This window comes from Electrophorus electricus, chromosome 20, assembly GCF_041902795.1.
Source record: "Electrophorus electricus isolate QZ-2024a chromosome 20, ASM4190279v1, whole genome shotgun sequence".
Taxonomy (NCBI): Eukaryota; Metazoa; Chordata; class Actinopteri; order Gymnotiformes; family Gymnotidae; genus Electrophorus; species Electrophorus electricus.
Genome location: NC_137516.1, coordinates 290,458 through 317,500, shown reverse-complemented (window position 1 = coordinate 317,500; position 27,043 = coordinate 290,458). Strand labels below are relative to the sequence as shown.

The 27,043-nt window shown below is 45.7% G+C and overlaps 3 protein-coding genes and 2 long non-coding RNA genes across 10 annotated transcripts in view; 1 reads left to right on the top strand and 4 right to left on the bottom strand.

Moving 5' to 3' along the window:
• Window positions 1–13,518, bottom strand: part of msi1b (musashi RNA binding protein 1b) — a 15,174-nt gene extending 1,656 nt beyond the window's left edge. The window contains exons 1-13 of one of the 5 annotated variants that reach the window (XM_081703259.1): window positions 13,258–13,514; window positions 12,937–12,977; window positions 11,957–12,038; window positions 11,549–11,633; window positions 6,277–6,318; window positions 6,007–6,099; window positions 3,096–3,144; window positions 2,345–2,427; window positions 2,100–2,217; window positions 1,897–1,977; window positions 1,332–1,388; window positions 821–883; window positions 125–279 (exon numbers count right to left, since the gene is read on the bottom strand). In XM_081703259.1, the coding sequence (XP_081559385.1) occupies window positions 125–279; window positions 821–883; window positions 1,332–1,388; window positions 1,897–1,977; window positions 2,100–2,217; window positions 2,345–2,427; window positions 3,096–3,144; window positions 6,007–6,099; window positions 6,277–6,318; window positions 11,549–11,633; window positions 11,957–12,038; window positions 12,937–12,977; window positions 13,258–13,316 (1,008 nt within the window). In that variant the 5' untranslated portion in view covers window positions 13,317–13,514. Of the gene's footprint in view, window positions 1–124; window positions 280–820; window positions 884–1,331; window positions 1,389–1,896; window positions 1,978–2,099; window positions 2,218–2,344; window positions 2,428–3,095; window positions 3,145–6,006; window positions 6,100–6,276; window positions 6,319–11,548; window positions 11,634–11,956; window positions 12,039–12,936; window positions 12,978–13,257 lie in introns of all 5 variants that reach the window. The other 4 variants (XM_027021998.3, XM_081703261.1, XM_081703260.1 and 1 more) reach the window with 4 other exon arrangements.
• A 2,324-nt stretch (window positions 13,519–15,842) lies between these two features.
• LOC145652666 (uncharacterized) lies at window positions 15,843–18,452 on the bottom strand. Its single transcript, XR_014118922.1, has 3 exons — window positions 18,168–18,452; window positions 17,874–17,932; window positions 15,843–16,670 (listed from the first exon to the last, which is right to left on the bottom strand). It is a non-coding gene; the product is annotated as an uncharacterized LOC145652666 (long non-coding RNA).
• A 296-nt stretch (window positions 18,453–18,748) lies between these two features.
• Window positions 18,749–19,847, bottom strand: LOC145652606 (uncharacterized). The gene is made up of 2 exons (XR_014118883.1): window positions 19,708–19,847; window positions 18,749–19,375 (listed from the first exon to the last, which is right to left on the bottom strand). It is a non-coding gene; the product is annotated as an uncharacterized LOC145652606 (long non-coding RNA).
• On the top strand, window positions 19,331–24,513 carry LOC113584825 (uncharacterized). 2 transcript variants are annotated; one of them, XM_027022002.3, is made up of 4 exons: window positions 19,331–19,484; window positions 19,718–19,905; window positions 20,406–21,228; window positions 24,375–24,513. In XM_027022002.3, exons 1-3 carry the CDS (start codon window positions 19,331–19,333, stop codon window positions 21,222–21,224), a joined length of 1,161 nt encoding a protein of 386 aa, XP_026877803.2. In that variant the 3' UTR covers window positions 21,225–21,228; window positions 24,375–24,513. The 2 variants fall into 2 exon arrangements, with proteins under 2 accessions (XP_026877803.2, XP_026877802.2); XM_027022001.3 differs by lacking the exon at window positions 24,375–24,513 and having other exon boundaries at window positions 20,406–22,270.
• On the bottom strand, window positions 22,482–27,041 carry lzts1 (leucine zipper, putative tumor suppressor 1). Its single transcript, XM_035536340.2, has 5 exons — window positions 26,570–27,041; window positions 25,245–26,129; window positions 24,748–24,939; window positions 24,315–24,509; window positions 22,482–24,011 (listed from the first exon to the last, which is right to left on the bottom strand). The coding sequence occupies exons 1-5, from the start codon at window positions 26,906–26,908 to the stop codon at window positions 23,487–23,489; spliced, it is 2,136 nt and encodes a 711-aa protein (XP_035392233.1). The 5' UTR covers window positions 26,909–27,041; the 3' UTR covers window positions 22,482–23,486.
• Window positions 27,042–27,043: the final 2 nt, after the last annotated feature.

Here is a 27,043-nt window from a genome sequence, read left to right as displayed (position 1 = left end):
AAAAGAACAGTCAGTGTACATGAGAGGAAAATGTCTTTAATCAGTCTGGTAATAATGTTTTAAATAGAATTTAGAAGGTTTTAAATGCTCAGAAGGTTATTTTTCTGTGCTCAGTGAGTCTTACCCCGAGGCTGTGACTGAATCCAGTGCTGGGGGCGGGACTTGCAGCGCTGATGTAGCTACTGACTGTTGAGTCCTGACTGGTTGTTCCGTACAGCTCTGCCATTGGCCCAGGGCTGCTGGTGCTAAGAAATCCAGCAGAGCGAGAGGGGGCGGAGCCTATGGAAATAATAAGTCAAAGTCAAATTGATTTATGTAGCACGTTTTACAAGAGACACTGCCACAAAGCAGCTTTACAAATGTCCAAGTCCAAGCCCCCAGTGAGCAAACCAGGGGTGACAATGATGAGGAAAAACTCCCTGGAGCATGAGGAAGAAACCTTGAGAGGAACCAAGACTCAGAGGGGGGGGGGCATCCTCTTCTGGGTGACAACACACACCACAATAATAACAATATAGACCATAAGGAGCAGAATAAATAGTGAGAGAATATAAGCAATTAATGAATTTACATAATAGGTATCTATCTATTTATTTATTTATTTTATTTTTGGTGTTTACCCTTATAACTTTATATTTTCTGTGTAACAGATAATATAACAGACTAATGAGTCAGGTCAAGTCTGCGTGGTGTGACCAGGTCTGTGTGAGGTAGCCGGATCTGGGTGATGTAACCGGGTCTGTGTGACGTGATGTAACAATGTTGTGTGTGTGTGTGTGTGGGGGCGTGTGTGGGTGTGTGTGTGTGAGACCTCACTAACCTCGGACCACAGCTGCTGCAGCTGCAGCAGCTGCCATTGGGTTATATGCTGTCAGAGGGATGGCTGCACAAACAAACAAACAAACAAACGTTCACATAAATACACACCTCTGAGAGAGAATACACGGATGTTACAATATTAATCCTTTGAACACTATTTGGCCAAAAGTATGTGGACAGTTGTATAAGCCTCTACACACAAACACAGTAGCCCTTACACAGAGCAGAATGGGGTGTGTTACACACACACAAACACAGTAACCCTTACACAGAGCAGAATGGGGTGTGTTACACACACACAAACACAGTAACCCTTACACAGAGCAGAATGGGGCGTGTTACACACACACAAACACAGTAACCCTTACACAGAGCGGAGTGGGGTGTGTTGCACCCACCACAGACCCATGGGTGCATGTGTGTGTCTGTGTGTGTAGTGTATGTGTGTGAGTGTCTGTCCGCGCACTTCTGTGTGTGTGTGTGTGTGAGAGAGACGTTAGCATGCTTGTAACCTGTGAGCTCAGGGGGGTGTGGTGATGTCAGGAGGGGGGTCCTCTCTAAGTGGAATTCTAGAACAAAAACAAAGACACAAAGCTGTTTAAATGCACACATACGCACACACACACACACACACACACACACACACACACACACACACACACACTACAGGGATATTATTCATGTAAGATTCAATTAAATTCTAACACAAGTCCACACACACGCTACTAACCGGGCAACTAGATATGGATGCATTATTATTAAAGCATTACTTCACAAGAGTCTAGATGAGGGGTGTGTAACACCCGAGATTTACAAGCAGCCACTATAAACGTGCGTGTGTGTGTGTGTATGTGTGTGTGCATGAGTGTGTATGTGTGTGTTTGAGTGTGCGTGTATGTGCGTGTATATGTGCGTGCAAGTGTGTGTGTGTGTTTGCGCGCATGTGAGAGTGTGCGTGTGTGTGTGCATGAGTGTGTATGTATGTGTGTTTGAGTGTGCGTATGTGTGTTTTCCTAGTGCTGTTTTAATGGTATGTGGGAGGCTGTCTAAGGGACGAGATGTGCTGTGCTGTCTTACCGGGGAACTGATACGTGTAGCCAGGGGTCAGACTAGTGTAACTGCGCCCAGAATAGGCTGCTGCCTGAAAACCAGGATAGCCTGGCACACCCAGAGAGAGAGAGAGAGAGAGAGAGAGAGGGAGATATGTAATACAGCATGCTGATCATGATATAGACAGTAGGGGGAAGCAGAGTGCTTGTGCAAGCTGTCACATGAATTACCCAGCATGCCTATGCCTAGCATGAAGGCATCCATCCCATAGGGCATGACCCGGGCACGCCCCCTCGATGACCCTGCTGGTGACATCACCTCTTTTGGCTGGGCCTTCTTACACTCCACCTGTGGTCAGCAGAAGAGTGTGTAAGTCCTGACAGCCAGGACATGCCACGGCAGCGGGACATGGGGGACAGCAAGGAAGGAGACAGCAGGCCAAAACCAGACCAACCAGTGCTAACGGAATCCTCACCATTTTGTTGTTGATTTCGTGGAAATGGATCTCACACACTTTCTCCACCACATCCTCGTTCTCAAATGTCACAAAGCCGAACCCTAGAGACAGAGAGACAGCAGAGAGACGCTGAGATCACAGGACAGTTAAGAGCAGACAGTCTCCTATAGACATTAGACACACCACACACCTCACACACACTACACACACTCTGTTTGCTCTACACACCCCACACACTCCCTACCAAAAACGTGTTTTAAGATTATATATGCTACTGTTTACTAACATTACATAACGTTACTACACACTGCATTAATCCAGTGTCTCTGTTTGCCAGTGCCCTCCGTACCACATGGGGGCAGTGCTCCCCGAGACCACAGGTGCCTAAAGGCATCGTGACTCTGCCCATTCTGCACACCTGCACTGGATTAAAGTTTGTTTAAAGGCTGAGGTCTGAGGTCTACTGTCGACTTCTTAGTCTTCTTTGATTCACAACTATGAGTTCCATTTGTGGTGTCTTTTGTTGCTCTGACGTCTTTTTAGGAGTATGCCAAAGCACAACAGTTTTTAGACCTCATAAAGAGAACATCCCCTTCCACATGCTGCCCCTCCCCTTCCAACCGCTGCCCCTCCCCTTCCACCCGATGCCCCTCCCCTTCCCATAAACCGGCCTTCTCCCACTCAGCCAGGGAGGAAGTGAGAGACTGAGAAGAAGGAGAGAGAGAGAGAGGGAGGGAGAGAGGGAGGGACATGTCCCAGTGTGACTCACCTCTGTGTCTGTTGGTGGTCTTATCAAACATAAGCATGGCATCATCCACCTACAGGAAGCAGAAGGGGACAGGAAGAGACAGATTTACTGCACTCTAATTAGGACATGAAGCCCTTCTCACTAACACACAGCCCACATGGGAGACGCAGGCCAGCTCCAGACGCTCAACCCTAACCTCCACCCCCACCCTGGATACAGAAGAGCCCAGTGTCTTACACACCCTGCATGGACTCATCAGAACTGGACTTCAGGTAATGCATCAACACAATAATATACAGTACATTCAAAATCAGTTCCTACACAGTGACAGTGGAAGCCAAGCGAGTTTCCACACACACACACACACGCACACACACACACACACACACTCCTGTGAAGTAATAATAACCTCTGACACGGCCCTGCCCACAGGACGCATTTATAGGGTTATTTTGATACTAACATGCTAAAACATGATGCGTTATAATCGTAATCAGATCATAATGAAGCAAATAACACAGTTTGCTTGCCACAGACTGTCACATGCAGGGTTCCACACAGATAGTGTGTGCGTAAAATACATTTATATTTTAGACTGCTTGTGGTCAGTGTGCATGTGCGTGTGCGTGTGAGTGTGTGTGTAAGTGTGAGTGTATTCCCAGGCTGGTCACTATGGATATTCAGACAAACATCTCCACACAGCCTAAAGGTCAAGGGATACAAGCCACTGTGTGTGTTTCCACTGTGTGTGTTTACTACATGCATGTGTGTGTATGGTGAATGTAACTGCAATGAAAACTCGTGCTGCAAAGGACACTGATCAACAGTGTTCTGAGAACTTCCTGCTTTTGTAATCCACTGTGGACCCTTCACCTTCAGGAGCACACCCCACACATGACCCTTCACCTTCAGGAGCACACCCCACACATGACCCTTCACCTTCAGGAGCACACCCCACACATGACCCTTCACCTTCAGGAGCACACCCCACACATGACCCTTCACCTTCAGGAGCACACCCCACACATGACCCTTCACCTTCAGGGAGCACACCCCACACATGACCCTTCACCTTCAGGAGCACACCCCACACATGACCCTTCACCTTCAGGGAGCACACCCCACACATGACCCTTCACCTTCAGGAGCACACCCCACACATGACCCTTCACCTTCAGGGAGCACACCCCACACATGACCCTTCACCTTCAGGAGCACACCCCACACATGACCCTTCACCTTCAGGGAGCACACCCCACACATGACCCTTCACCTTCAGGGAGCACACCCCACACATGACCCTTCACCTTCAGGAGCACACCCCACACATGACCCTTCACCTTCAGGGAGCACACCCCACACATGACCCTTCACCTTCAGGAGCACACCCCAGACATGACCCTTCACCTTCAGGAGCACACCCCACACATGACACTTCACCTTCAGGAGCACACCCCACACATGACACTTCACCTTCAGGAGCACACCCCACACATGACCCTTCACCTTCAGGAGCACACCCCACACACCCTTCATCACAGGGTTTCCACTTCAGGGGCTACAGGTGGCAAACACGCGCCCGACCACCGGCGCAGCAGCCAGAGCCCCCATCTCAGAACTCTACAGCACTGTGCTCATTAGTGCTGTCTGAAAGACTCACAGGTAACTGACAGGTTATTACTGAGTTCATGAGAACATTATTCTAGTGGACACACATCCCACACCCATCCCACACTCCACTTTCTCTCCTTCCTTTTTCCTCTGTCTATCACTCCATCACTCTCTTGCCCCCTCCAGCAAAATCAGAGCAGTACCAATCCTCCAGTGAGCTCCACTAATATGCAGCTTCCAAAGTGCTGGAGCTTCCCAAGTGCCGGAGCTTCCCAAACGTTGGAGCTTCCAAAACGCTGGAGCTTTCCAGACTTTGCAAGGCCAGTCTGGATCACTCAAGTTACCCTGCACTCCACACAGACCACAGTCCAGTCCAGTCTACTCCAGTCCACAGAGTAGTCCAAACCACATATTAATCCATACCACAGTCCAGTCCAGACCAGTCCAGACCAGTCCAGCATGCGGCCACGGCGACACAGTTCAGGAGTGCAGCTGGACGCTGGAGGAAGAAAGACTGCAGCTTGGCTGTGTGTGAGTGCGGTTTTGTGAAGAGGACACCAGCTTAAAAGTGGTATTGTTGTAGCTTCAGTAATGAGTACACCTCCTCCCATTACACACACACACACTTTCTCTCCCTTCCTCTCTCTCTCTCTCTCACACACACACACAAACCACACAACAAAACCTTTTGCCCGCTGAATTACTTGGGGACAATGGACGGGCAGGGTCACCGTGGTAACGGTGTGTGTGTGGGGGTGTTCAGGGTAGGAGCAGCTGTTCCATCAGATTAATTCTGATTCAAGTGCCCCCTCCCCCACCATGTCCTACAAACTGGGCCCACCAACTTTAGCCCATATACCCTGCAGAAGCGTAAAACACTCCAACTCCACTCACCTTAGTCAACATGCTGTAATCACAAACCTGCTTAGGAAACTTGGATCCTTTACGCTCCACCCACACCAGCCCCCACCCCCCACCCCCTTCTCACTGTCTTTCTCTCTTTCTTCCCTTTCTCTCATCCACCTCTCTCTGGTCACTAACTTTAGCTCCACCCTCACACTCCTCCCTTTGTCTCTCACTTTCAACAACTTGGTTTAAATTCCACCATTTCTCTCTGTACCCAGACAAATACAAGTTATGTTTGTGATTTGTAGTGTTTGTGTTTTGTGATTAGTGTTTGCGTTTAGCATTTGTGTTTAGTGTTTATGACTAGTGTTTTGATTTGTGTTTAAGCATTTTAATTATTGTTTGTGATCAGTGTTTGGGTTTAGTGTTTGTGATTAGTGTCTCTGAGTCACAGACTGACCGGTATAGCACTTACCTTCCCAAACTGATCAAAGTACTGCTTCACATCTTCAACTGTGGTGTTGACTGACAAACCCCCAACAAAGATCTTCTTCGTCCTGGTCACCAGCTAAGAGGAGGCAGGTGTGAGTGAACAGCCCTCATAGTAATGTGAGTCATTTGAGTGAAGCCTGTCCATAAAGACAGACAGCCAGACACAGAGAGACAGATGGACAGACAGACAGACAGACAGACAGACAGACAGAGAGACACAGTGTCCGACCCACAGACAGACAGACAGACATACCTTGGGCTGGGCTCGGCGAGGGAATGCCACTTTTGGGTCGATCTGGAGGAGAGGTAGAGACACTCAGGGTTAGCAAGACCATCGTGTAGTGTAGGGGGTGTCAGTGCACGTAAGTGCTCGTCACCCTGCTCACTTTCAGTGTGGGGTGTTCATCACCCTGCTCACTCTCAGTGTGGGGTTCTCCTCACCCTGCTCACTCTCAGTGTGGGGTACTCGTCACCCTGCTCACTCTCAGTGTGGGGTGCACATAACCCTGCTCACTCTCAGTGTGGGGTTCTCCTCACCCTGCTCACTCTCAGTGTGGGGTTCTCCTCACCCTGCTCACTCTCAGTGTGGGGTGCTCGTCACCCTGCTCACTCTCAGTGTGGGGTGCTCGTCACCCTGCTCACTCTCAGTGTGGGGTACTCATCACCCTTCTCACTCAGTGTGGGGTGCACATAACCCTGCTCACTCTCAGTGTGGGGTGCTCATAACCCTGCTCACTCTCAGTGTGGGGTGCTCGTAACCCTGCTCACTCTCAGTGTGGGGTGCTCATCACCCTGCTCACTCTCAGTGTGGGGTGCACAGCATCTCACACACCTGCCTCACTAAGGACAGCAGCTTCTGGACGTTCTGTTATATGAGCAGTCCAGTGAAACACGTGTGTGTGGGACCGGGCAGACGGAATAGAGACTGGGATCCTCTAGCACTGAAACAACTTCAGCAGGACAAACTAGACAGAGGGAGAGATGGAGAGAGTGAAAGAGCGCGTGAGAAAGCAGGGTGGAGAGAGAGTGAGAGTGAGACAGAGAAAGAGAGAAAGAAAGAGAGAGAGGGAGGGAGTTTCTGTGTCAACACCCACAGACAAAGAGACAGTGGGAGTAGAAAAGTTCTCTGGTTACTAGGAGAGACGGGGAGAGAAAGGCGAGTCCCGCAGGCCTGTGAGCGCTGCCAGCCCCATCTGTCACTGAGGGCAGAGGAGAAGGGTCAGACTCGCCTGAGACACCGCCGAGTGACACACACACACACACACACACACACACACACACACACACACACACACACACACACACACACACACAAAATACACACAGACACTACACACACAAACCGATGCACACACAAAAACACAAACTGGTACACACATTCAAACGCACTCACACACACACGCACAACCCTGCAATTAACATCACAACCACATCCTACCTTGGAAAACAAAACAACATTAAGAAAAAGAACAGTCAGAGGGTTAACTCCTCCCCTGGGTTAACTCCTCCCCTGGGTTAACGCCTCCCCTGGGTTTACTTCAACTCTGGGTTAACTCCACCCCTGGGTTTACTCCACCTCTGGGTTAACTCCTTCCCTGGGTTTACTCTACCTCTGGGTTAACTCCTCCCCTGGGTTAATGCCTCCTCTGGGTTAACTCCTCCCCTGGGTTACTCCACTTCTTGGTTAACTCCTCCTCTGGGTTAACTACTCCCCTTGGTTCACTATTCCCCTGGGTTAACGCCTCCTCTGGGATAACCCCCCCTCCGGGTTACTCCACCGCTTGGTTAACTCCTCCTCTGGGTTAACTACTCCCCTTGGTTCACTATTCCCCTGGGCTAACGCCTCCTCTGGGATAACCCCCCCTCTGGGTTACTCCACCTCTTGGTTAACTCCTCCTCTGGGTTAACTACTCCCCTTGGTTCACTATTCCCCTGGGTTAACGCCTCCTCTGGGATAGCCCCCCCTCCGGGTTACTCCACCTCTTGGTTAACTCCTCCTCTGGGTTAACTACTCCCCTTGGTTCACTACCCCCCTGGGATTACTCCACCCCTGCCGCTACTCTGGGCTAGTACGCTTTGGTCTGTTCTTTCTTTTTTAACTTCTTTCTTCCTTTCTAATCCCGAGTGACGTTGAGGGGTTTAGAGAGGATTGAAAAAAACTGTTTTGTATTTGACTGAGAATCCAACATGCGTGAACACAGAGCACCACAGAACACAGGCAATGCTCCACTGGGTAATGTAGGATTTTAATTCATTGCATTTTTATAACAAATTTTACACATTGAATGTTAGCACACTGAAGGTATATGTGCAAAAAATCAAATCAACCATTTAAGACCAGATGCAAGATGCAAACATGCTAGATTACAAACACTCAGTAGGTCTATATTAGTCTAGAAACTTCTCTAGTCCACTCTAGACTACTCCATGCTGTACTGAGGTTAAGTTCTAGAAGACAGTGAACACAGTCCAGCTCTAGTGGATTAGTGTGAGTCTGAGAGAGGGTTGGTGTGGAGCTGAAGGCTATCACCTCGGCTTCTAAACTACAGCCACGTCCTCAGTCTGCTTCGCCCCACACAAGGTCAGCCTACGAGTGAGAGGTCTAGGCTAGACTGCGCAGAGATCGCGTGGAGGAACTACGGTTTAGATCTACGCATCTCTACACTAGTCTGATAATCACCTCGAATCCATTACACGCCTGAATCCCCAACACTCCTGTACACATTAAAAAAAACCCACAAAACACAGACACACACACACAAACACACACACAAACACAAACAAAATGAACATACAGTGGAGCAGCTGGCACAGAGCAGGACAGCAGTGCAGTGAAGAAGCCACAGCCAAGCTCAGCACTGAACTACACACGGCCAAGGACACACAGCTGGACAGCACACTGCTAGCTTCTAGGGTTACATTCTTCCATAGGGCAATTATGAAGAAGTGAATTGATCAATGGATAAATTAATACATAAATAAATAAAGTCAAATTATTTTCATGCTTTAAACCTTTGAAAACTCTATAACATGGTAAACGTTTTTTGTTAATTTCTTTTTTCCCTTTTTGTTAATTTTAGCAGGTGTTTTTTACTAAATACTTTTAATGCATCTTAAATGAAATGAGTGGAGGAGGAAGTGAATCTTGAACACGTGCGAGTGGAGAACACTGCTGTGTTCCGTACACGTGCGAGGGGAGAACACTGCTGTGTTCTGTACATGTGAGGCCACCACTGTTCTCTGGGCCTGTGAATAAGAATCCAGAGAAAACACACCTTCCTGCAGCCCTTAGTACTACTGCAGTAAAAAACATGAGGTTAAAGTCTGTACCACAGGATGATAAACCAAGTCTATACTGTAGAATGGCATAAAATATCTCAATTAACTAAACATCAAACAACAGAATCCATGCTGAAACTCCTGAACGTGTTCTGAGCCATGCTTAAACTCCTAAATGTGTTCTGAACACTTTGAACCAGGTCGGAGTTTCTCTCTTACAAATGGTTTAATGAGCACATCAATTATTTTTAGCACCAATCAGAGAAACACTGTCAAACCCCTCACACCCACATCCCACAAGCACATGCCCAAAAACCTTCCAAACACCCACAAACCCCCGCACACCCACACACACCCAAAGCTGGACACTCAGATAGGTACACTGTTTGGTGGACAGATGAACCAGGACTGTACAACTCAATCCTGTTTACACAAATCTGATTAGTGTTTAAGTCTAGTGCATGAATTTCTCTCTCTCTCTCTCTCTCTCTCTCTCTCTCTCCCATCCTCCACTACTGCAGTACGGAGCTTATGGAGCTAATCTCCAATCTAAATCGTCCCAGGCAGACTGCCACACGACACCTTCACAGGGGCACAGGCACTGGGCTGAGGACAAAAGAGCCCATGTTCCCTACACTGAGGCTGCATCTGTGTGGAGGGGTGGTAGCTCAGACCAGCATAGCACCTCCCCTCACACCTCCACGCAGACCAGACACGCACAGACCAGACCGGCGCAGACCAGACCAGACCCACGCAGACCAGACCTGCGCAGACCAGACCTACACAGACCAGACCCAGGTAGTCCAGACCCATGCAGACCAGACCCACACAGACCAGATCCACACAGACCAGACCCACGCAGGGCTGCTTTGTGTACTGAGCCTATAAATGGCAGATTCTTTCCTTTCCCAGCCTCCATTCACACACACAGCGAGGGCTGAGTACGACTGTAAGATTATCTTCATGTTTTCAGGAATGTGATCTTGGAGAACAGTTCAAATAGGTCACCATGCCGCACTAGGGAGCTGAAATGCTGACTGGCATAATTGTGCACTCTGCTGATTGGAGACCTGTATCACAGAGACTCTGCTGATCAGAGACCTGCCTTACAAAGAGACTCTGCTGATTGGAGACCTGTATCACAGAGGGATTCTGCTGATCTGAGAACTGTATCACAGAGGGACTCTGCTGATCTGAGACCTGTATCACAGAGGGACAGTGCATGGGGGTGGAGAAGTTTACACCTGTGTGTTCTCGCTTCCCGTCCTCCTACCCACCATCACCTACTGTTCTCTGCACAGCCATTTTAAAGAGCACCGGACAAAAAGCCTTCCATTGTGGAATACTTGTACACATGTTTATCCTGAAAAACTGAAAAGAGGGAGAAATATATAGAGAAAAATAGAGAGCAGAAAGAAGAAAAATAAATATATAAAGAAAAATAAAGTGAGAGGAGAAAGAAGAAAAAGAAAGAGATGAGAAAGTTTTTTTCCTCTCAAGCCCTAATCCCCCCCCCGCCTTCCGAACCCCTAGGGGAGCGACTCCACAGTCACTATGGTAACCAACGGGCGCCATTGTCCCAGGACCCGCCTGTTCTGAGCACTAACAAAGACTCATGCACACACACACACGCACACACACACACACACACACACACACACTTCATTCAGAACTGTGTAAGTTTCAAACTTTAAATGTTGTTCTAGGAATACTATCACAGGTCTGTTGAAGACACGTCGCTACAGGGCCAAGAGGAAGTTCTATCGTTTCCCTCCTTAAAAAGCGTCATGAGGTGTGGCTAGTTTGTAGCTAGTTTTTATAAACTGGCCCTTATACCCTGCCCGGGTCCCCATGTTACCATAGCGATGGCTACAGAAAAGGAACTCTTTCCTGACAACCTCACAGAGGGAGGGAGAGGCTCTTTCTCTCGCGCCCTCTTTCACTCTCTCTCCCCCATGTTCCAAATCGGGCCCTAATTGATTTTGACTCAAGAACAAAATGAACAGGCCTTAAAGCTTTGGAGCAGAAGCAGCGCAGCTCTCTAAACACTCTGGTCTGTGAGAATCTGTCCTATTATGTAGCTCAGAGACGTGGAGAGAGAACGGCCTCGCTGCTTCAGTGGCTCTGTCGAACTACAACATATCACTGGCTCAGACAGTCTGTAGGTGCTATAAAGAGCCACAAGCCTGCTTATAAAAGGACAGAAAATATGCAGAACAGAAGTAGTACAGAAAATGAAAACTCACTGTTTTAGAGTCCAGTTCATGTCTGGTCTGGGCCAGCACTTTATCCACACCAGCCTGGTCTGCAAACGTCACAAACCCAAACCCCCTGCACAAAAGGAAAGGCCAAGAGTCAAAGCCAACCTACCTCCTGCATGAGCTGAGCAGGACACAGCAGAGAAGGTGGTGGAGGTCTAGAAGGTAGTGGAGGTAGTAGAGGTGTGGTGGGGCAGTGCTAGCTCAGTGGTTAATGTACTTGACTTGTAATCAAAAGGTTGCTGGTTCAAATTGCCAAATTGCCACTGTTGGGCCCCTGAGCAAGACCCTTAGCCCTCAAGTTGTACACAGTCAAAATTGTAAGTTGCTTTGGATAAAAACATCTGCTAAATGATGGAGGTGGTGTAGGGACCCTCCTGCAGGTTCACCCCTTACCTGGAGCGCTTGGTAACTGGATCCCTCATCACCATGCTCTCCTTCACTTCTCCAAACTTGCAGAAGTAGTCCTTCAAACCCTCTGGAACAACATGCAAAAGCTGATGAAACATCTGATGCTCACGTGCAATGAAGCTGAGAACTGTGACATCTGCAGACTGTAGGCATCTGCATAGGTACACATTCCATAGAAAATTGCAAAATTGACTACATTGTCCAGGGAACAGCAGTCATACAGGAATCCCACAACAGGACAAATAAAACAGTGCATTCTTTTATTAGCTGCGAGCTGTTGGCAAATGCTAAATATGCAAGCAATTAATTTTAATTAAACATTCATGACAACTAAATTACCATGCTAGCTAAATTAGCCTGTTTATAAACCTTGTCTCATTTTCTATCTTTATATCCTGTGTGAAGGTAACTTCCATGCAGTGGGGATCTCATAGAGGTACATCAGCTGAAACAATTAATCATCTTAAAATTGTTAAGAGGAGCTGATAGAGTTGGATGACAGGGTCGTGCGTTGCCTTTAACAAAGACCCAGCGTAATTCAAAACATGTATGTGTCCTACATACTGTGGCACAGCCAACAGCATCAAAACACCCGTACAAACCTCCCGTGTTACTCTCTCTCTCTCTCTCTCTCTCTCTCTCTCTCTCTCTCTCTCTCTCTCTCTCTCTCTCTCTCTCTCACACACACACACACACACACACACACGCTTTTTGTACTGTGGCCTACCTTAAGAACAGAGTCATCCTGATCTAGCTTCGTCGACCTCAAAGTCCTACTTAAAAACGTCCATCTAAACCTCCCTACAGAGCGAACGCTTTGGTGATCGCAGGTTACATTTTAAAGACGTTAGTTTCGCACTTCATGAGTCTCACCAGCTCGAGCGCGCGTAAGTGTATTCGTCTGTTAACTAAAGCAGCTTTGCCACTTCGGAAAAGTTTTTGGCTGCTGTGAAAGTTTCACTCACCTTGAGTGGTCTGCCAACTGAGACCGCCGATGAACATTTTGCTGTACAAAACAAGAAAAATAGAATCAACAAGTGCACTGAATTGCCTTTAGACAACGCAAATGCCGGTTTTGAAGAGTAATTTACTTCTTGCCACCAAACTGTGAGCATGAAGCTCGTGGTTCGGGCTCTATAAGTGTGTGTGTGCCCGAGCGCAGGGGCTGAGGTGAGGACACGCGTCGCCCCCCTCTTTGTTTGGTTACTTCAGGAATATTTCCTCTCTAACGACCTTTTTGATGGACCTGGAGTTTATAGATAATCAAAGAGCAATAACGCGAGTACCAGGGGTCGTGCGGCGAGTCCGCGGCGGTCAGGTTGCTCTGGTTGCTGTCCGACTCCATTCCGCGGCCGTGGGTCCCGTCCGAGTCGTGCGAGCGCGCAGGCAAAAAAGTGAGGAGAGGGGGACTGGCACGGGCTGGGCTGAGACGCGCGCGGGGCGATGAGCAGCCAGACTCCTCCTCTTGGTCCACTCTCGAGGAGGATCAGGGCGCTCGCGCCAGCTGACCGAAGGTTACCTAGCAAGCCACCGGGCCCGAGAGCCACGGAAATGACATATGGCCGCAAATCAATGCATGTGGAATCCAGGGAGCCGAAATAAGGGCGGATTTAGCTGGACGCTGTACGTTTGCAGGGGGTCTCCCTCCCTCCGAAATGTAACATAACAAATTCACCCTTATTAACCTGCTCATTTCTTTTAATTCTAGTTTTCTTAGTTACTAGTAACTTAAAACATTAATTATATGTTTATGGTTCATTTATTATTATTACGTACTATTAAATTATTAATAAATGAACAACGATAATAACATTATTCTAATCGGGCCACACTCAGGATAAATATGTAGCCTAGTAGTCTATATGGTCTAACCCTAGTTTGAAAATGAGAACTTGTGTATTGTTACTTCGATAAGTAATGTTTCACAATGTGTCCTTTCCCGTAACGTGTCTCACTCCGAAACCTGTTGAGAAAACTCTTGACCCTTCACTGGCCTAGCCAGGCTGGTTACTATGGCAACGGGTATAACTGTTAACAGAATAACAGTTAAAGAGTTGAATGATGAATGTCATAGCTGCCGTCTTAGTGCATCAGAAGGCGATTCATAATCTCTTCAATTTCTCCAGGATCCGAAAATCCTTAGCAAAAATGTCACATTCTCAACATCACACAGCCACCTAACCATTAGGGTTACATTTCTTAAAGAATAACAGATATCCTACAAAACAACAACAACAACAACAACAACAACAAAAAACATAAGCAAACAGGGTTTAATGGAGTTTATTATAACAAAATTACAGCATTGTAGTGTGTTGAGCAACTGGGTTTATTATGACATTAAAGCTGTGGGTTCGATGTGAGGCTGTGCTGTGGGCTGTTATCCAGAGCGACTTACAGAAGTGCTTTGTCATTTAATCATAGAATGTGTCCTGTTTACTTATAGAATGTGTCCTGTTACTTATAGAATATGTCCTGTTTACTTATAGAATGTGTCCTGTTACTTATAGAATATGTCCTGTTACTTATATGTGTCTGTTTTCTTATAGAATGTGTCCTGTTACTCATAGAATATGTCCTGTTTACTTATAGACTGTGTCCTATTACTTATAGAATATGTCCCGTTTACTTATAGAATGTGTCCTGTTTATTTATAGAATGTGTCCTATTACTTATAGACTATGTCCTGTTTACTTATAGAATGTGTCCTGTTGCTACAGAATATGTCCTGTTTACTTATAGAATGTGTCCTGTTACTTATAGAATGTGTCCTGTTTACTTATAGAATGTGTCCTGTTACTTATAGAATATGTCCTGTTTACTTATAGAATGTGTCCTGTTACTTATAGAATATGTCCTGTTACTTATATAATGTGTCTGTTTTCTTATAGAATGTGTCCTGTTACTTATAGAATATGTCCTGTTTACTTATAGACTGTGTCCTATTACTTATAGAATATGTCCTGTTTACTTATAGAATGTGTCCTGTTACTTATAGAATGTGTCCTGTTACTTATAGAATATGTCCTGTTTACTTATAGAATGTGTTCTATTACTTATAGAATATGTCCTGTTACTTATATAATGTGTCTGTTTTCTTATAGAATGTGTCCTGTTACTCATAGAATATGTCCTGTTTACCTATAGACTGTCCTATTATTTATAGAATATGTCCTGTTTACTTATAGAATGTGTCCTATTACTTATAGAATATGTCCTGTTTACTTATAGAATGTGTCCTGTTACTTATAGAATATGTCCTGTTTACTTACAGAATATGTCCTGTTTTCTATAGAATGTTTCCTGTAGCACCTCATGCTTTTCTCAGACTCAGCAGACCATCTGCAGTTTAGTGGTTGTAATAGGATTGTGGGTAAGCGGTACTTCTGGCCTGAATTGATGTACTTAGTGTGCCTGGACTCTTGCCCTCACACTCTGTTGAATTCTCATCCTTAAAGACATACAAGAAATAGAATTACATAAATAATAAAGAGAATGAAACCCACATATCTCTGCTATATCATTGCGATTAATACAATCTGTGTTTATAGTTGAGTTGATATAGAGTGAGTCCTGTGTTTTATGTGCATTTATAAAATAATTTACATTATTTATTATAATTCAGACAATAGTAGATAATAGTAGAGCATTTATCATAATATTATAGACATAGACTAACATGACCGCCAGACTAAGATATGATTCTTAAGATTTTAAAAACTGTTCCAAAGCTATTTAGAGCAGTAACATACATTACAGGATTATTTATATATCTATAGGATGAGAATTAGAAAGCACTCTCTCTCATTTTTATATCTACAGTCTGTGAATAAGTAGAAATCATCAGATACAAAAATTAAATGTGCTCAAAGTGAAATATATTCTGATTATAGCTTGTTATACAGATTAAAAACAAAATACAACAATATATATGTTTGAACATGGGTTTATATGGGTTTATCTGAGACTACCATCACTCCACTGTAGATAGACAGTATATAATGGGATTGTTAACTGAACCTGGACGTGACAGAATGATCAGGACTGGAAACCTGTTGGTAGTGTTTGAACATCGGGTTGATGGTATTTGTGATTTGTGTTGTGTTTGTACATTCTGTTGGTAGTGTTTGAACGTTGGGTTGGTGGTATTTTTTATTTTTGCTGTGTTTGTACATTCTTTTGGTAGTGTTTGAATGTTGGGGTGTTGGTATTTGTGATTTGTGTTGTGTTTGTACATTCTGTTGGTAGTGTTTGAACATTGAATTGGTGGTATTTGTGATTTGTGTTGTGTTTGTAAGTTGTGTGGTCTTACATTTCTCCAGAGTGTTTAGTCAGCATGCTCACTGCTTATAGCTCAGTCTTAAGCATTTAATTAGTGCCAGACTTAGTTAATCTCTCTTCTCCTCTCCCCTCCACACACACACATACACACACACACACACACACACACACACACACACACACACACACACATATCTCAACATGTGACCCCTTCACTGCACAGTGATGGATTACCCCTTCTCCCCAGAATGCTCAGCAGTGTTGCAGCACAGAGGAGGGTGTGTGTGAGCCTGTTGTACACACGTGTTGCAGTGGTCAGCAGAGTCCTGTCCTCAAAGAGTCCTGTCCTAAAAGACTCCTGCCTTGAGAAAGACCTGACAGAGGCCTCGCAAAAAATCCCATCCTTGGAAGCCCTGGTCTGCTCCAAACACACACACACAGTCACATGAGCTCCTTCACAGAGGAGTCATAAAGTTTGTCTAACCTGCATCAATATAGAGTGTCCCTAATCCTATGTTACTTTTATATATTACACTCTTATCCAAAGCAACATACAATTATGACTGAGTACAACGTAAGTAATTGAGTGTTAAGGGTCTTGCGCAGGGGCAAGGCTCGAACCAGCAACCTTCAAACTACAAGTGAAGTATCTTAACCACAGAGCTACCACTGCCCACCAGAACCCTCACCCTATCCTAACCTTAATCCTGAACCTGCATGAACCTAGAATAACAAACCCAAACCCAAACCCCAACCCTAACCGTAACCCCAACCCTATCCCCAACTCTAATCCTAACCCTGACCCCTGAACCACATCTGTGTTTATAAGGGTACAGAGACAGAGGGAAAAAAGAAGTCAGCAAGAATTTGGTCCCAGTAACTCAAAGAAAAACAACACGACTGTCCTCACAGCAGGCAGCTACTGTAGTTCATGTTACATGCACTGGTGGATAAAGCCCACAAACTGTAAAGTAAAACCAAAGGGCACATAAACAACATTCAAAAATGAAAAACATAAAGTGTTAAAATTCTTTAGGTATGTCACGAACTAAAAGTATATACTGTAAAACATATAAAAGTATACAACACTGAAAGTTCATAATGCATATATCCTATACTATATACATATATGATTTGTACAGTAGATATTGAGGACAAATAAACTGGTGATAGTTTAAAATAAGTTTTGTTTGCTATTAAACCTTTTGTGCCCTGGTTTAACCAGATAAAAAAAGTTGGATCCACGGTAGTTAATCTTTAGTAAATCTATAGTTTAATGGTTAGAGCTCTTGAAAGTGAAATGATGTGCAAAATAATAAAAAATGCAACTTGTGTGTAGTTAAAAATGTAGCTTGTGTGTAGTTAAAAATGAAACTTATGTATAATTAAAAATGTAGCTTGTGTGTAGTTAAAAATGAAACTTATATATAGTTAAAAATGCAGCTTGTGTGGTTAAAAATGAAACTTATGTATAGTTAAAAATGTAGCTTGTGTGTAGTTAAAAATGAAACTTATGTATAGTTAAAAATGTAGCTTGTGTATGGTTAAAAATGAAACTTATGTATAGTTAAAAATGTAACTTGTGTATAGTTATAAATGTAACTTGTGTATAGTTATATACCTCTTACTTAACTGTCCTCCATTGTCTGTGCGCATGTATCTACAAATACACACTGACTCCTGAGGCACAAAAAATACAGACAAAGAGTCTGAGACTGTAGGAACATGAAAGGAAAAATGAAATGTTAAATTTCTGCATACATGGCCAATAACTGAGTGAAAGAAAGATAGCGGGGGGGGGGGGGGGGGGACGACGTCGACGACGACGACACACACAGAGGGACAGAATCTGGTCTTTTGACCGAGCGAAACTCTGTGCACTATTCAGAATTATAGTCTTATAGGAAAAAGTCACCTGGACATGTGCAGATGCCCTCTAGTGGAAGACGTACATTGACTGGAAGAAACACAACAGACTGCCTTCATGCGGTTAAAGGAGCAGCACTAAGTTTGTAAAATTACGGTTACACCATCTTTGTCAAGCCCGGCTCAGTGATCTCAGTAAACCGGCAGGAAGTTAGAAACCTCTCAGAAATAACAGTCACCAACCACACACAGCATGCGCAGCATAGCAAGAATATTGAAATCAGCCCAAGTTAACTGCTAATCTAAGGCACGCGGAGTTCTGAACCACGCGCTGATCCAGCACCTGCTGGAGTTTGAAACTCTTCACTGTTCATGAACACAGAAAGTGTGAATTACAGGGTCATGTGGCACCATGCGATAATCTTCTTAGCTAAGGGGTTCTTTCTTTCTTTCTTTAAGGGTAATTTTAAACAAAATCAAATAATCAAAATGAAAATTTTGAACGTCCCACAACTGACTGCTTTATTTACAAACATGACATCAAGGCATAAAGTTGTGGACACAAACAGTCTGACATTGCTATTCCTCAGCGCACATTAAACCCATTAAACAGTCCAGCGAGCCTCAGAGGGAGAGACAGAGACAGTGTGACATCTTTATTACACGTGCAAGGAAAAAAGCATGTTCCACAAACAAACAAACAAAGTAATAATGAAACACATTATGTTCATAGTAACATGTCCGCACCAGTGTAGTGGCATTAAACACCGGGAATTAACTTTTGTGCACTTGGGTCCTCCGTGCCCACTACCACACTACGCAGTGACAGTCGTATGGGAGTATTATTTTTATTTTATTTTATTTATTTATTGTTTTTGCTGGTATTAATTTATTGATTATTTTCACTGTGATAAATGATACCGTTTCACAGTTTAATGACGGTTATCAAAACCATTGTATTCAGAGGCTCCAGTCATCCGTGATCACGTCTTTCTCCAGAGCTTCGTCAATGAGCTTTTACAAGTTTAGACTTCATTGTGTACCTCGCTGTTTGTGACGGTAGATGTTAGCAGGCTCCCTGGCCGGTAGAGGGCAGTGAAGTCAAATCAGTGCTGCAGTTCAGGACTCGAAGAAGAAGAACCGCTGACCGGAAGCGGATCGGTGCAGCTGGGTTGTTTACTTTCTGCTGTCGTTTTTCTTGACGCTTTAGCCATGACGTCCCCTTGGACTAACGACAGAGAGGAAGAGTTTGTGGCCCTGATCGAGGGAAAACCAGAATTATTTGATAACACTGAGATGAACTTCACAAACAAAACAGCAAAGATGAACGCCTGGCTGGAGTTGGCAGAGCATTTCCACATCAGCGGTAATTAAGTAGTTGTCAGAAAGTTAGGGTTGGAGCCAGAGGGGTTAGGGTTAAGGGTTAGGCTTTAGGGTTTGGGTTTAATGTTTAGGTTAGGGTTTAGGGTTAGGGTTAGGGTTAGGGGTTAAGGTTAAGGTTAGGGTTAGGATTAGGGTTAGTGTTAGGGTTAGGGTTAGTTGTCAGACGGTGTCTTAACACGCCTTTTGTGTGTCATTTGTGCTCATACCTGCTTGCAGAGAAGGAACTGAGGAAGCGGTGGGACTCGCTGCGCACCCAGTACAGCAGGTACACGAAGATGTACGCTTCTGGAAGCGCGGACGGACGCCTGTGCACCGCCAGACAGCAGTGGATCCTGCAGCGGCTAAAGTTCCTGGACCCTCACATCAAGAGAAGGTCCTCCTACTGCACCGACCTGGACTATGAGGTGGCCGCTAGCGCCGCACTTACAGTGTATAGGATAGGCGGCATTTGTATTTGTATAAGGATTTGTATTATTTTCCCATATATATATATATATATATATATATATATATATATATATATACACACACACACAAACACACACACACACACACACACACACCCACATATATATATATATATATATATATATATATATATATACACACACATTTTAAAAAGCCCTAGGGTGATTTCCCTTTGAGAAGCTCGTTGGTGATAAATGGATAAATCAGGCAAGGTGTGTTTACAGGTTTTCTCAAAATCACATGAAATTTTCTTTTTTTAAATATATTTGTAATCGCTCTTGCAGTACAAATTCTGTTTGTTCAGGTGTGGATATTCTAACATCCTCGAATCCCAGAAGATCAAGTGTACATGCAAGTCAGATTAGGTTCAAACTTTCCTGTTTTTTCAAAACTACATTACTGATTATCGTGATGTGCTTTCTGACATCTTTTCCAGGTGATGGTGGTTGAAAACAGCTGTGATGAGTTGAGTCCAGCGCAGGTGGATGTAGAGCTTGAGGCTGATGGTATGAGCACCGTCCTCCTTCACCGCCCCGTCTGTTCGGACAGTGAGCAGAGCGCCGACACCACCAGGCTTCAGCTGCCCAGACGCCCCTACCAGGACACAGAGAAGCGCAGCTCAGACTCTCCTCCCTACCAGAGCAGCAAAAGAGCCTGTGAGAGAGACCCACGAGGTCCCGAGAGGCCTGAGCCACAGGGCCTTCTGTCACGAGCCGCTGGCAGGGAGAGTGTGGAGCGTGTGGAAAGGGAGGTGGACTCGGCCAGCCCACAGACACACTCCCGCAGCCCCGTGGCCGATACGGACGACCGCTGGGACGCCTTCGGCAGGTATGTGGCGTCCTGCCTCAGGAGCCTGGAGTCATGCAGCAGTCGGACGCAAGCGCAGGACGAGCTGTGTGCCATTTTACAGAGACACATGGAGCGGGCGGGAGAGGGGGATGCCACGGAGAGGAAGAACAGGAGCGTGAGCGCGTGCACGTCCTGCCGGGCCTCCACGGTGCCACCCCGCACGCACACCCAGCGAGAGCCCAGCGCGCTTGTGTTCCAGGACGACCTGGAGCCGTTCCTCAAGTCCATGGCTATCGTTATCCAGAGGCTCCCCGAGGGCGTCAGGGCGGAAGTGAAGTTCAGGGTCCATGAGCTGGTGCACAGGGCCCAGATGAAACACTTGTATGAACACACAAACACACAGACTGCACCAGCAGCTAACCAGGTGTCCACCTGGGAGAACGGTCTCAACTACAACCTCATCTGACATGGTTAGTTATGGTGACAGCTTTTTGTACACATTTTTAAAAAATAAACTATGTATATTTAGTAAAGCACTGTGTGATGAGCATGTTAATGCATAACAGTTTTCTATCAGTTCTTAGCAGTTTTCAGCATCCCGATAAACTGTAGACATGAGTTAGAATAGACTGGTGTGTTTATTGCTAAATGTAGTACTACACTGTGGCCAGAAGGGGGAGACCATACCTCAGGATAGTCACTTAGTACATTCTTAGTACACCATGACGTACACTAACCTTAGCCCAACTCACTCTGCTGCTGTAACAGTTTTTCCTCACTGGCTTATCATTGCATATGAGCTCTCAATCAAATAAAAGCTTTAAAAGAAATTAAGTTTCTGTAGGTTTTGAAATGCAATACTAAATTGAAAGATAAAAGACCAGTTTCCCAGACAATCTCCAAGACTGAACTGCAGTGGCAGTCGTGAATCTTCTGGGAGTGTCAATCACAGAGTTACAAAGTCGTGAATCTTTTGGGAGTGTTGATCAGAGTCGTGAAGCTTTTGGGAGTGTCGATCACTGAGTCATGGGAGTTTTGTTGGGAGTATTTATCCCATAATCTTGCTCTCCTCCTCTCTACCCTGTTCTCCAAATACATAAAGCAGTTCGGTTCCTTTCAGAATTAGAACCATGCCAAGCTGAGCTCCTCGTGGTGTTTCAGCACAACCCTCAACTCAGACCGAGTGAGAAGATTCCTCTCAACATTGCCTACTTCATTGTTTTTTATATAAAACTTGCAGTTTTGTATTAGATACTAACTGTATTTGGTTGGCTTTGTATATGCACTCTGCTCAATACACTTTAAGCAGTGGTAGCTCAGTGGTTAAGGTACTTGACTTGACTTGTAATCGGAAGGTTGCTGGTTCAAGCTCTGCCACTTAAGGGCCCCTGAGCAAGACCCTTAACCTTCAATTGCTCAAGTTGTATTCAGTCATAATTGTAAGTTGCTTTGGATAAAAGTGTCAGGTAAATGTAATCTAATATTCCTTCATATAATCTAAAATACCCTAATCTAATATCCCTCTGCATAGCTGTATGTTCTTATGGCAACTCTAGTTCTTTCCAGGTGAATACAGGTGTAATCTGCACACGTGTGATGTAACGTTCCAGTCTGAGTTGAGCTAGAATTCCTGCCTGCATGAAAGACATAAAGCACCACCAATTCTTCTAAAGCATTAGCATTTATTCAAAATAAATAAACAATATACAATACATACATCTCACCACCCTCTTCATACTTGACAGTCTGGATGTCAAACCAACAATTCCAAAGGATCTGTGTGTTAGAGGGAGTTAGGGTGTAGTAGAGTGTGTTAGAGGGAATTAGGGTGAGTTAGAGTGTGTTAGGGTGAGTTATGGTGTGTTAGAATGCGTTAGGCTGAGTTACAGGTAGAGAGGGTTAGGGTTAGGGTTAACAGGTAGAGAGGGTTAGGGTTAGTGTAGAGAGGAACGTAGCTCTATCATGGCAGTTTCTTCCAGCTTCTGGGTGGAAATCTTCGTTGTATGCTATACAGTGATTATAAATACTCAATAAAATCCTCGTTTGCCCTTTATAATGTGTACATTCACTTGCTATTTCGTGACAGTCTTATTTGAATCTTTATCCAAAATGGAAAAAATGCCTTGTGTTATGGAAAGGAAACTGTACACTTGTCACAGACAAACTGCGGCGGCTGAAACCAACTGCATGCCAAACCCTGTTTCCCTGCGCTGAGAAATTGTTCACACTGGAGGGAAAAACAGCAGACACCAGCCATGAAGAGAAGTTATAGTGTATGCCTGTAATTATAGTGTATGTCTGTTATAGTTTGTCTGTAGTTACAGTGTATGCCTGTAGTTATAGTGTATGCCTATAGTTTATAGTTTATAGTCTTTAATTATAGTGTTTATTATAGATCGTTTTAAGGGTTTTTGTGGCTAATGATATATACAGTAATAGCACACTGATATAATCCTTGCATACATGTGCTTGGTATACATCATCTTCTGGTATTCACATGTAGACAGCAGTATGTTTCCTCATACAAGAGCCGCGTTTGATTTAAACCACATAACTCTCTGACATCCTCTACTGGGGCTGCAGCATAACACTTTGGAGTCGCAGTTTGCCCTTTGGGAGATAAAACTGGAAGACCAGGATTCTTAGTGGAGGTTAGAAGGTGTTTGTGTGCAGGCCAATACAAAGTTTGCCCTCACGCGCTCTCAGACTCATGGAGTCCCAGCCTGTTTCATATCTCAGTGGCAGTGACGCTGTCATGGGGCAGGTCAGGACTCTGGGGGTCCAGGTCTTGCTCGGCCCTGTTCTCCAGCTCTGCCGTGAGATCCCTCAGGATCTTCTGCAATGCCTGATTCTTCCTGTGCATCTGCAGGTAATTGTACTGCAGCTGTTTCTGGTAGCGGATCACTCTGTCCTTTTCAGTATTCCATATTTGCCTCTCCTCTTGGAAACTGCTTATCATCTTGTCCTTCTTTTCTTTCTCTTCTTTCAGTTGTTCTCTCAGTCTTTCCACCTCCTTATGAAGGGCAGTGATGTTTAGTTCACCTGCTTTGCCCTCTCCCGAGCCATCTAAATTCCCCATCTTGACTCTGCATACCCCAGAGCCCTCCATCTTGGCCTGGCTGAGCTGCAAATGGTGCTCCTTGGCCAGCGCCAGGTCCTGCTTCATCCCTCTGATGTCCATCTGAAGCTTGGCCACCTTGTCTCGGAGCACCTCTGCCTCGCTCTTCTTCCTCTGGAGTTCGTTCTGACACACCTGTATTAAGGAGCACACATTCACATGTTAAGACGTTTCTTTTGGTGATGTGTTGTTCTAGTTCAGTGTTTTGCAGTCCTGGCCCTGCAGTGCTGCTGCACTGATTCAACCTAAAGGAACAAACCCTTGAAGAGGTTCAAACGTGTGTTAGAGCAGGTAGATAAACTAAAATTAAACTAAAACTAAATTAAATTAAAACTAAACTAAAACTAAACTGAAATGTGTATATACTGTATATATGTGTGTGTATGTGCGAATGTGTATATATACATATATGTGTGTGTGTGTGAGGAGAATACACACCTCCACTTCGGTGCTCTGTGAGCGCAGGGCTTCCTCATACTCCCTGGTCTTCTGTTGTAGGTCATCCAGGCAGGTCCTGGCGTCTCTGAGGGAGGCTTTCAGCCTGATGATCTCAGCCAGCTTGGACACCACATCACCCTGTGACTCCTTCAGCTGCTGTTTCAGGAGGGAGATCTCACCTGCCTTCTGACACACCTACACACACACATGCATGCACGCACACATACACACACACACACACGCACGCACGCACACAGGGTATACGGTATGTGGTTTATGTAGCTAAGAAACCCATGACGAGATGAGGGGATTTCACGGTCTCTGGACTGGGGAAACAGACATTCTTGGCCCAAACTAAACACGTCACATGTAAACATGACATCACATCTCGTAATGAGGCTGTGTTCAGCATGCAGTGTGTGCGTGCTCCCACCTCCCACTGTGTCTCCTCCAGCGTGGGCGCTAACTGGTCCTGCTGGTTTTTGTAGCTCCTTAGCTGGTTCTCGGCCGCCTCCCTGGCCTGTGTAAGGCGCTCCACCTCCTCCTGCAGCCGCTCCACCTCCTGCTGGAGATGCAGGACCTGCTGCTGTAACACCTGCTGAGTCTGTAGTGCACGCTGGGATACCTGCAGACACACACAGATTGGAAGTAATGCTATGCAGCCTTTAATTTCACTGTACTGTGTAATGTGTGTGTGTTTTTTAGTTTTAAGTTACAGCACTTGCTTTAGTTTGAACTGTTTTTGGTAGTTACCTGTGTTTAAGTGTATGAGACGTGTGTGGGTGTGTAGTGTGTGGTGTGTAGGTGTGTGAGGGGTGTGTGTGTGTATGTGTGTGTGTTTGTGTGTGGTGTGATGTGTAGGTGTGTGCGGGTGTGTGTGTGTGTGTGTAATGTGTAGGTGTGTGAGTGGTGTGTGTGCATGTGTGTGACCTGGCGCAGTTTGGTGGAGCACCGCTGTTTTAGGCCTGTCATCTCATCCACACAGTAGCGTTGGTTCTCCTCAAACAGCTGACACGTGTCCCACTCCTTCTCCTCAAAGCATGTCTGCAGCTCAGCCAGCTCTGACTCTCGGTCTAGGAGTTGCCTCTCCAGCTGCTGGATAAGAGACTCATCAGTGGAGATGGGTGAGCGCACGCCGCCCCCCGACGCTGACGACTTGGTGGGGCTTGGCTCTGACAACAGACTCCCAGGGTCCTGAGTCAGTGATGCATCAGTACCGTCCCTGTTCAGACTCGCCGATTTAGGCACACAGTTGGCGTTGGGGTTGGGTTTGGGATTGGGATTGGGGTTGGGGTTGGGGTTGGGGTTGGGGTTAGGCCCAGACACATAGTCACTCAGCACTCCAACTGATCTGGTGCTGGGATTTGCAGTCCCACCAGTACCCCTGTCAACAGTGCTGTTATTCCCGCTAACTCCACCGCCCACCCAGCTGGTAGCTGCAGTCCTGCAGCCCCTGGCCATGCCCCCAGCCACACCCCCCGCTACGCCCCCGGCCACACCTCCCTGCAAGGTGGAATTTGGGGAAGTCCCTCCGTATTGCTGTGGGTGTCCAATGCAGGTGCTGAGGTTGTCTGTCTGGCTACTGCCACTTGTGCTGTGAGTAGGGAGGCTAGACATGGAGTTCCGCCCGGAATCGGACAGCGTTCCTGATATGCTCTCCTGCTTGGGCTCCTGTGACTCCTTCTGCCTGTCAATGGGACTGATCCACACCCCCAGGATGGTGCTCAGGTTGTTGTGGGTCTCCACCAAGGAGCTGGAGCTCCGTGGGAGAACTGGTTTGAAGGCCGTAGGACGAATCAAGGCCTTTTCTGCACTCTAGAGAACAGAGAAAAACAAGTCAATATCAAGAATTTACAAAATCTGACATTTGCATACCATCTCCTATGCAACACACCACTGCTGGACCTCAAGGCATTTTTATCCCATGAGCCCAGAGCTTTAATTAAGATCACGAGACACCGCTAAGAACTTAACGAAGCCACCTGTAACTACAGGGGATTAGAGGCCTTCCCTTCAGCGTTGTGTAGGACACAGCGAAGCCACAGATGCCACTGATTATCCTCTAATGTTAAAACAATGTGAAAGATTGTCTCACATGACATGAACTAATAACTACAATCCTACTGAGCCTGGTTAGTATATTGAATAGACGTGTAGGAGTCCAATGTGCCCAGAACACACTCTCTGGAAGGTTTTATGGTCAGAGAAGAAGAAAACTGTGAGTCTTCACTCAGTAAGGGCTCTGGGTCTCTTACCTTGTCCAGTTTCCCAGACACAGGTACCAGTTCTGGTAGTGTTCCTTTCTTCTGGCCCATCTCAACCTGCTCCTCTGCCTTGTCTGTTGTGCTCCTCTGGGCTCCTGCTTTCGGGTTATTGCTCACCTTAATGTATAAAAAGTCTTCGCTTTTTCCGGAACGGTAGCTGACTTTGGTGTTGTTGTTGGCGCTGGAGTCCTGAGCGAAGCCATGTTTGAGAAGACTGTCCAGGCCACGCCCACTTTTCCTCCCCTGCAAACCCTTTCTGGGTGTGGCCACAGACCTGCTGTGTTTACTGTGGAGGCTGTGGCCAGAAATCAAACTGCTGACACTACCCATGATTCCCGGCACATGTGGAGGATGCAGATGGCAGTCGTGTTGTTTGTGTGAGCATAAGGGAAAGTTTGATGGCTCAATGGTTTGGGGGATGTGGATGCGTGGAAATCCTCCTTCGTTTTGAGGAAAAACCCTGGA

Excerpts from the sequence above, each read along its gene's own strand:
- LOC113584825 (XM_027022002.3), top strand. The coding sequence starts at position 19,331 with ATGACGTCCCCTTGGACTAACGACAGAGAGGAAGAGTTTGTGGCCCTG. Across the intron at positions 19,485-19,717 it reads AGAGCATTTCCACATCAGCG|AGAAGGAACTGAGGAAGCGG; the intron begins GTAATTAAGTAG and ends ACCTGCTTGCAG. Across the intron at positions 19,906-20,405 it reads GCACCGACCTGGACTATGAG|GTGATGGTGGTTGAAAACAG; the intron begins GTGGCCGCTAGC and ends CATCTTTTCCAG.
- lzts1 (XM_035536340.2), bottom strand. The coding sequence starts at position 26,908 with ATGGGTAGTGTCAGCAGTTTGATTTCTGGCCACAGCCTCCACAGTAAA. Across the intron at positions 24,940-25,244 it reads GCTCCACCAAACTGCGCCAG|GTATCCCAGCGTGCACTACA; the intron begins GTCACACACATG and ends GTGTGTCTGCAG. Across the intron at positions 24,012-24,314 it reads CACAGAGCACCGAAGTGGAG|GTGTGTCAGAACGAACTCCA; the intron begins GTGTGTATTCTC and ends TCCTTAATACAG.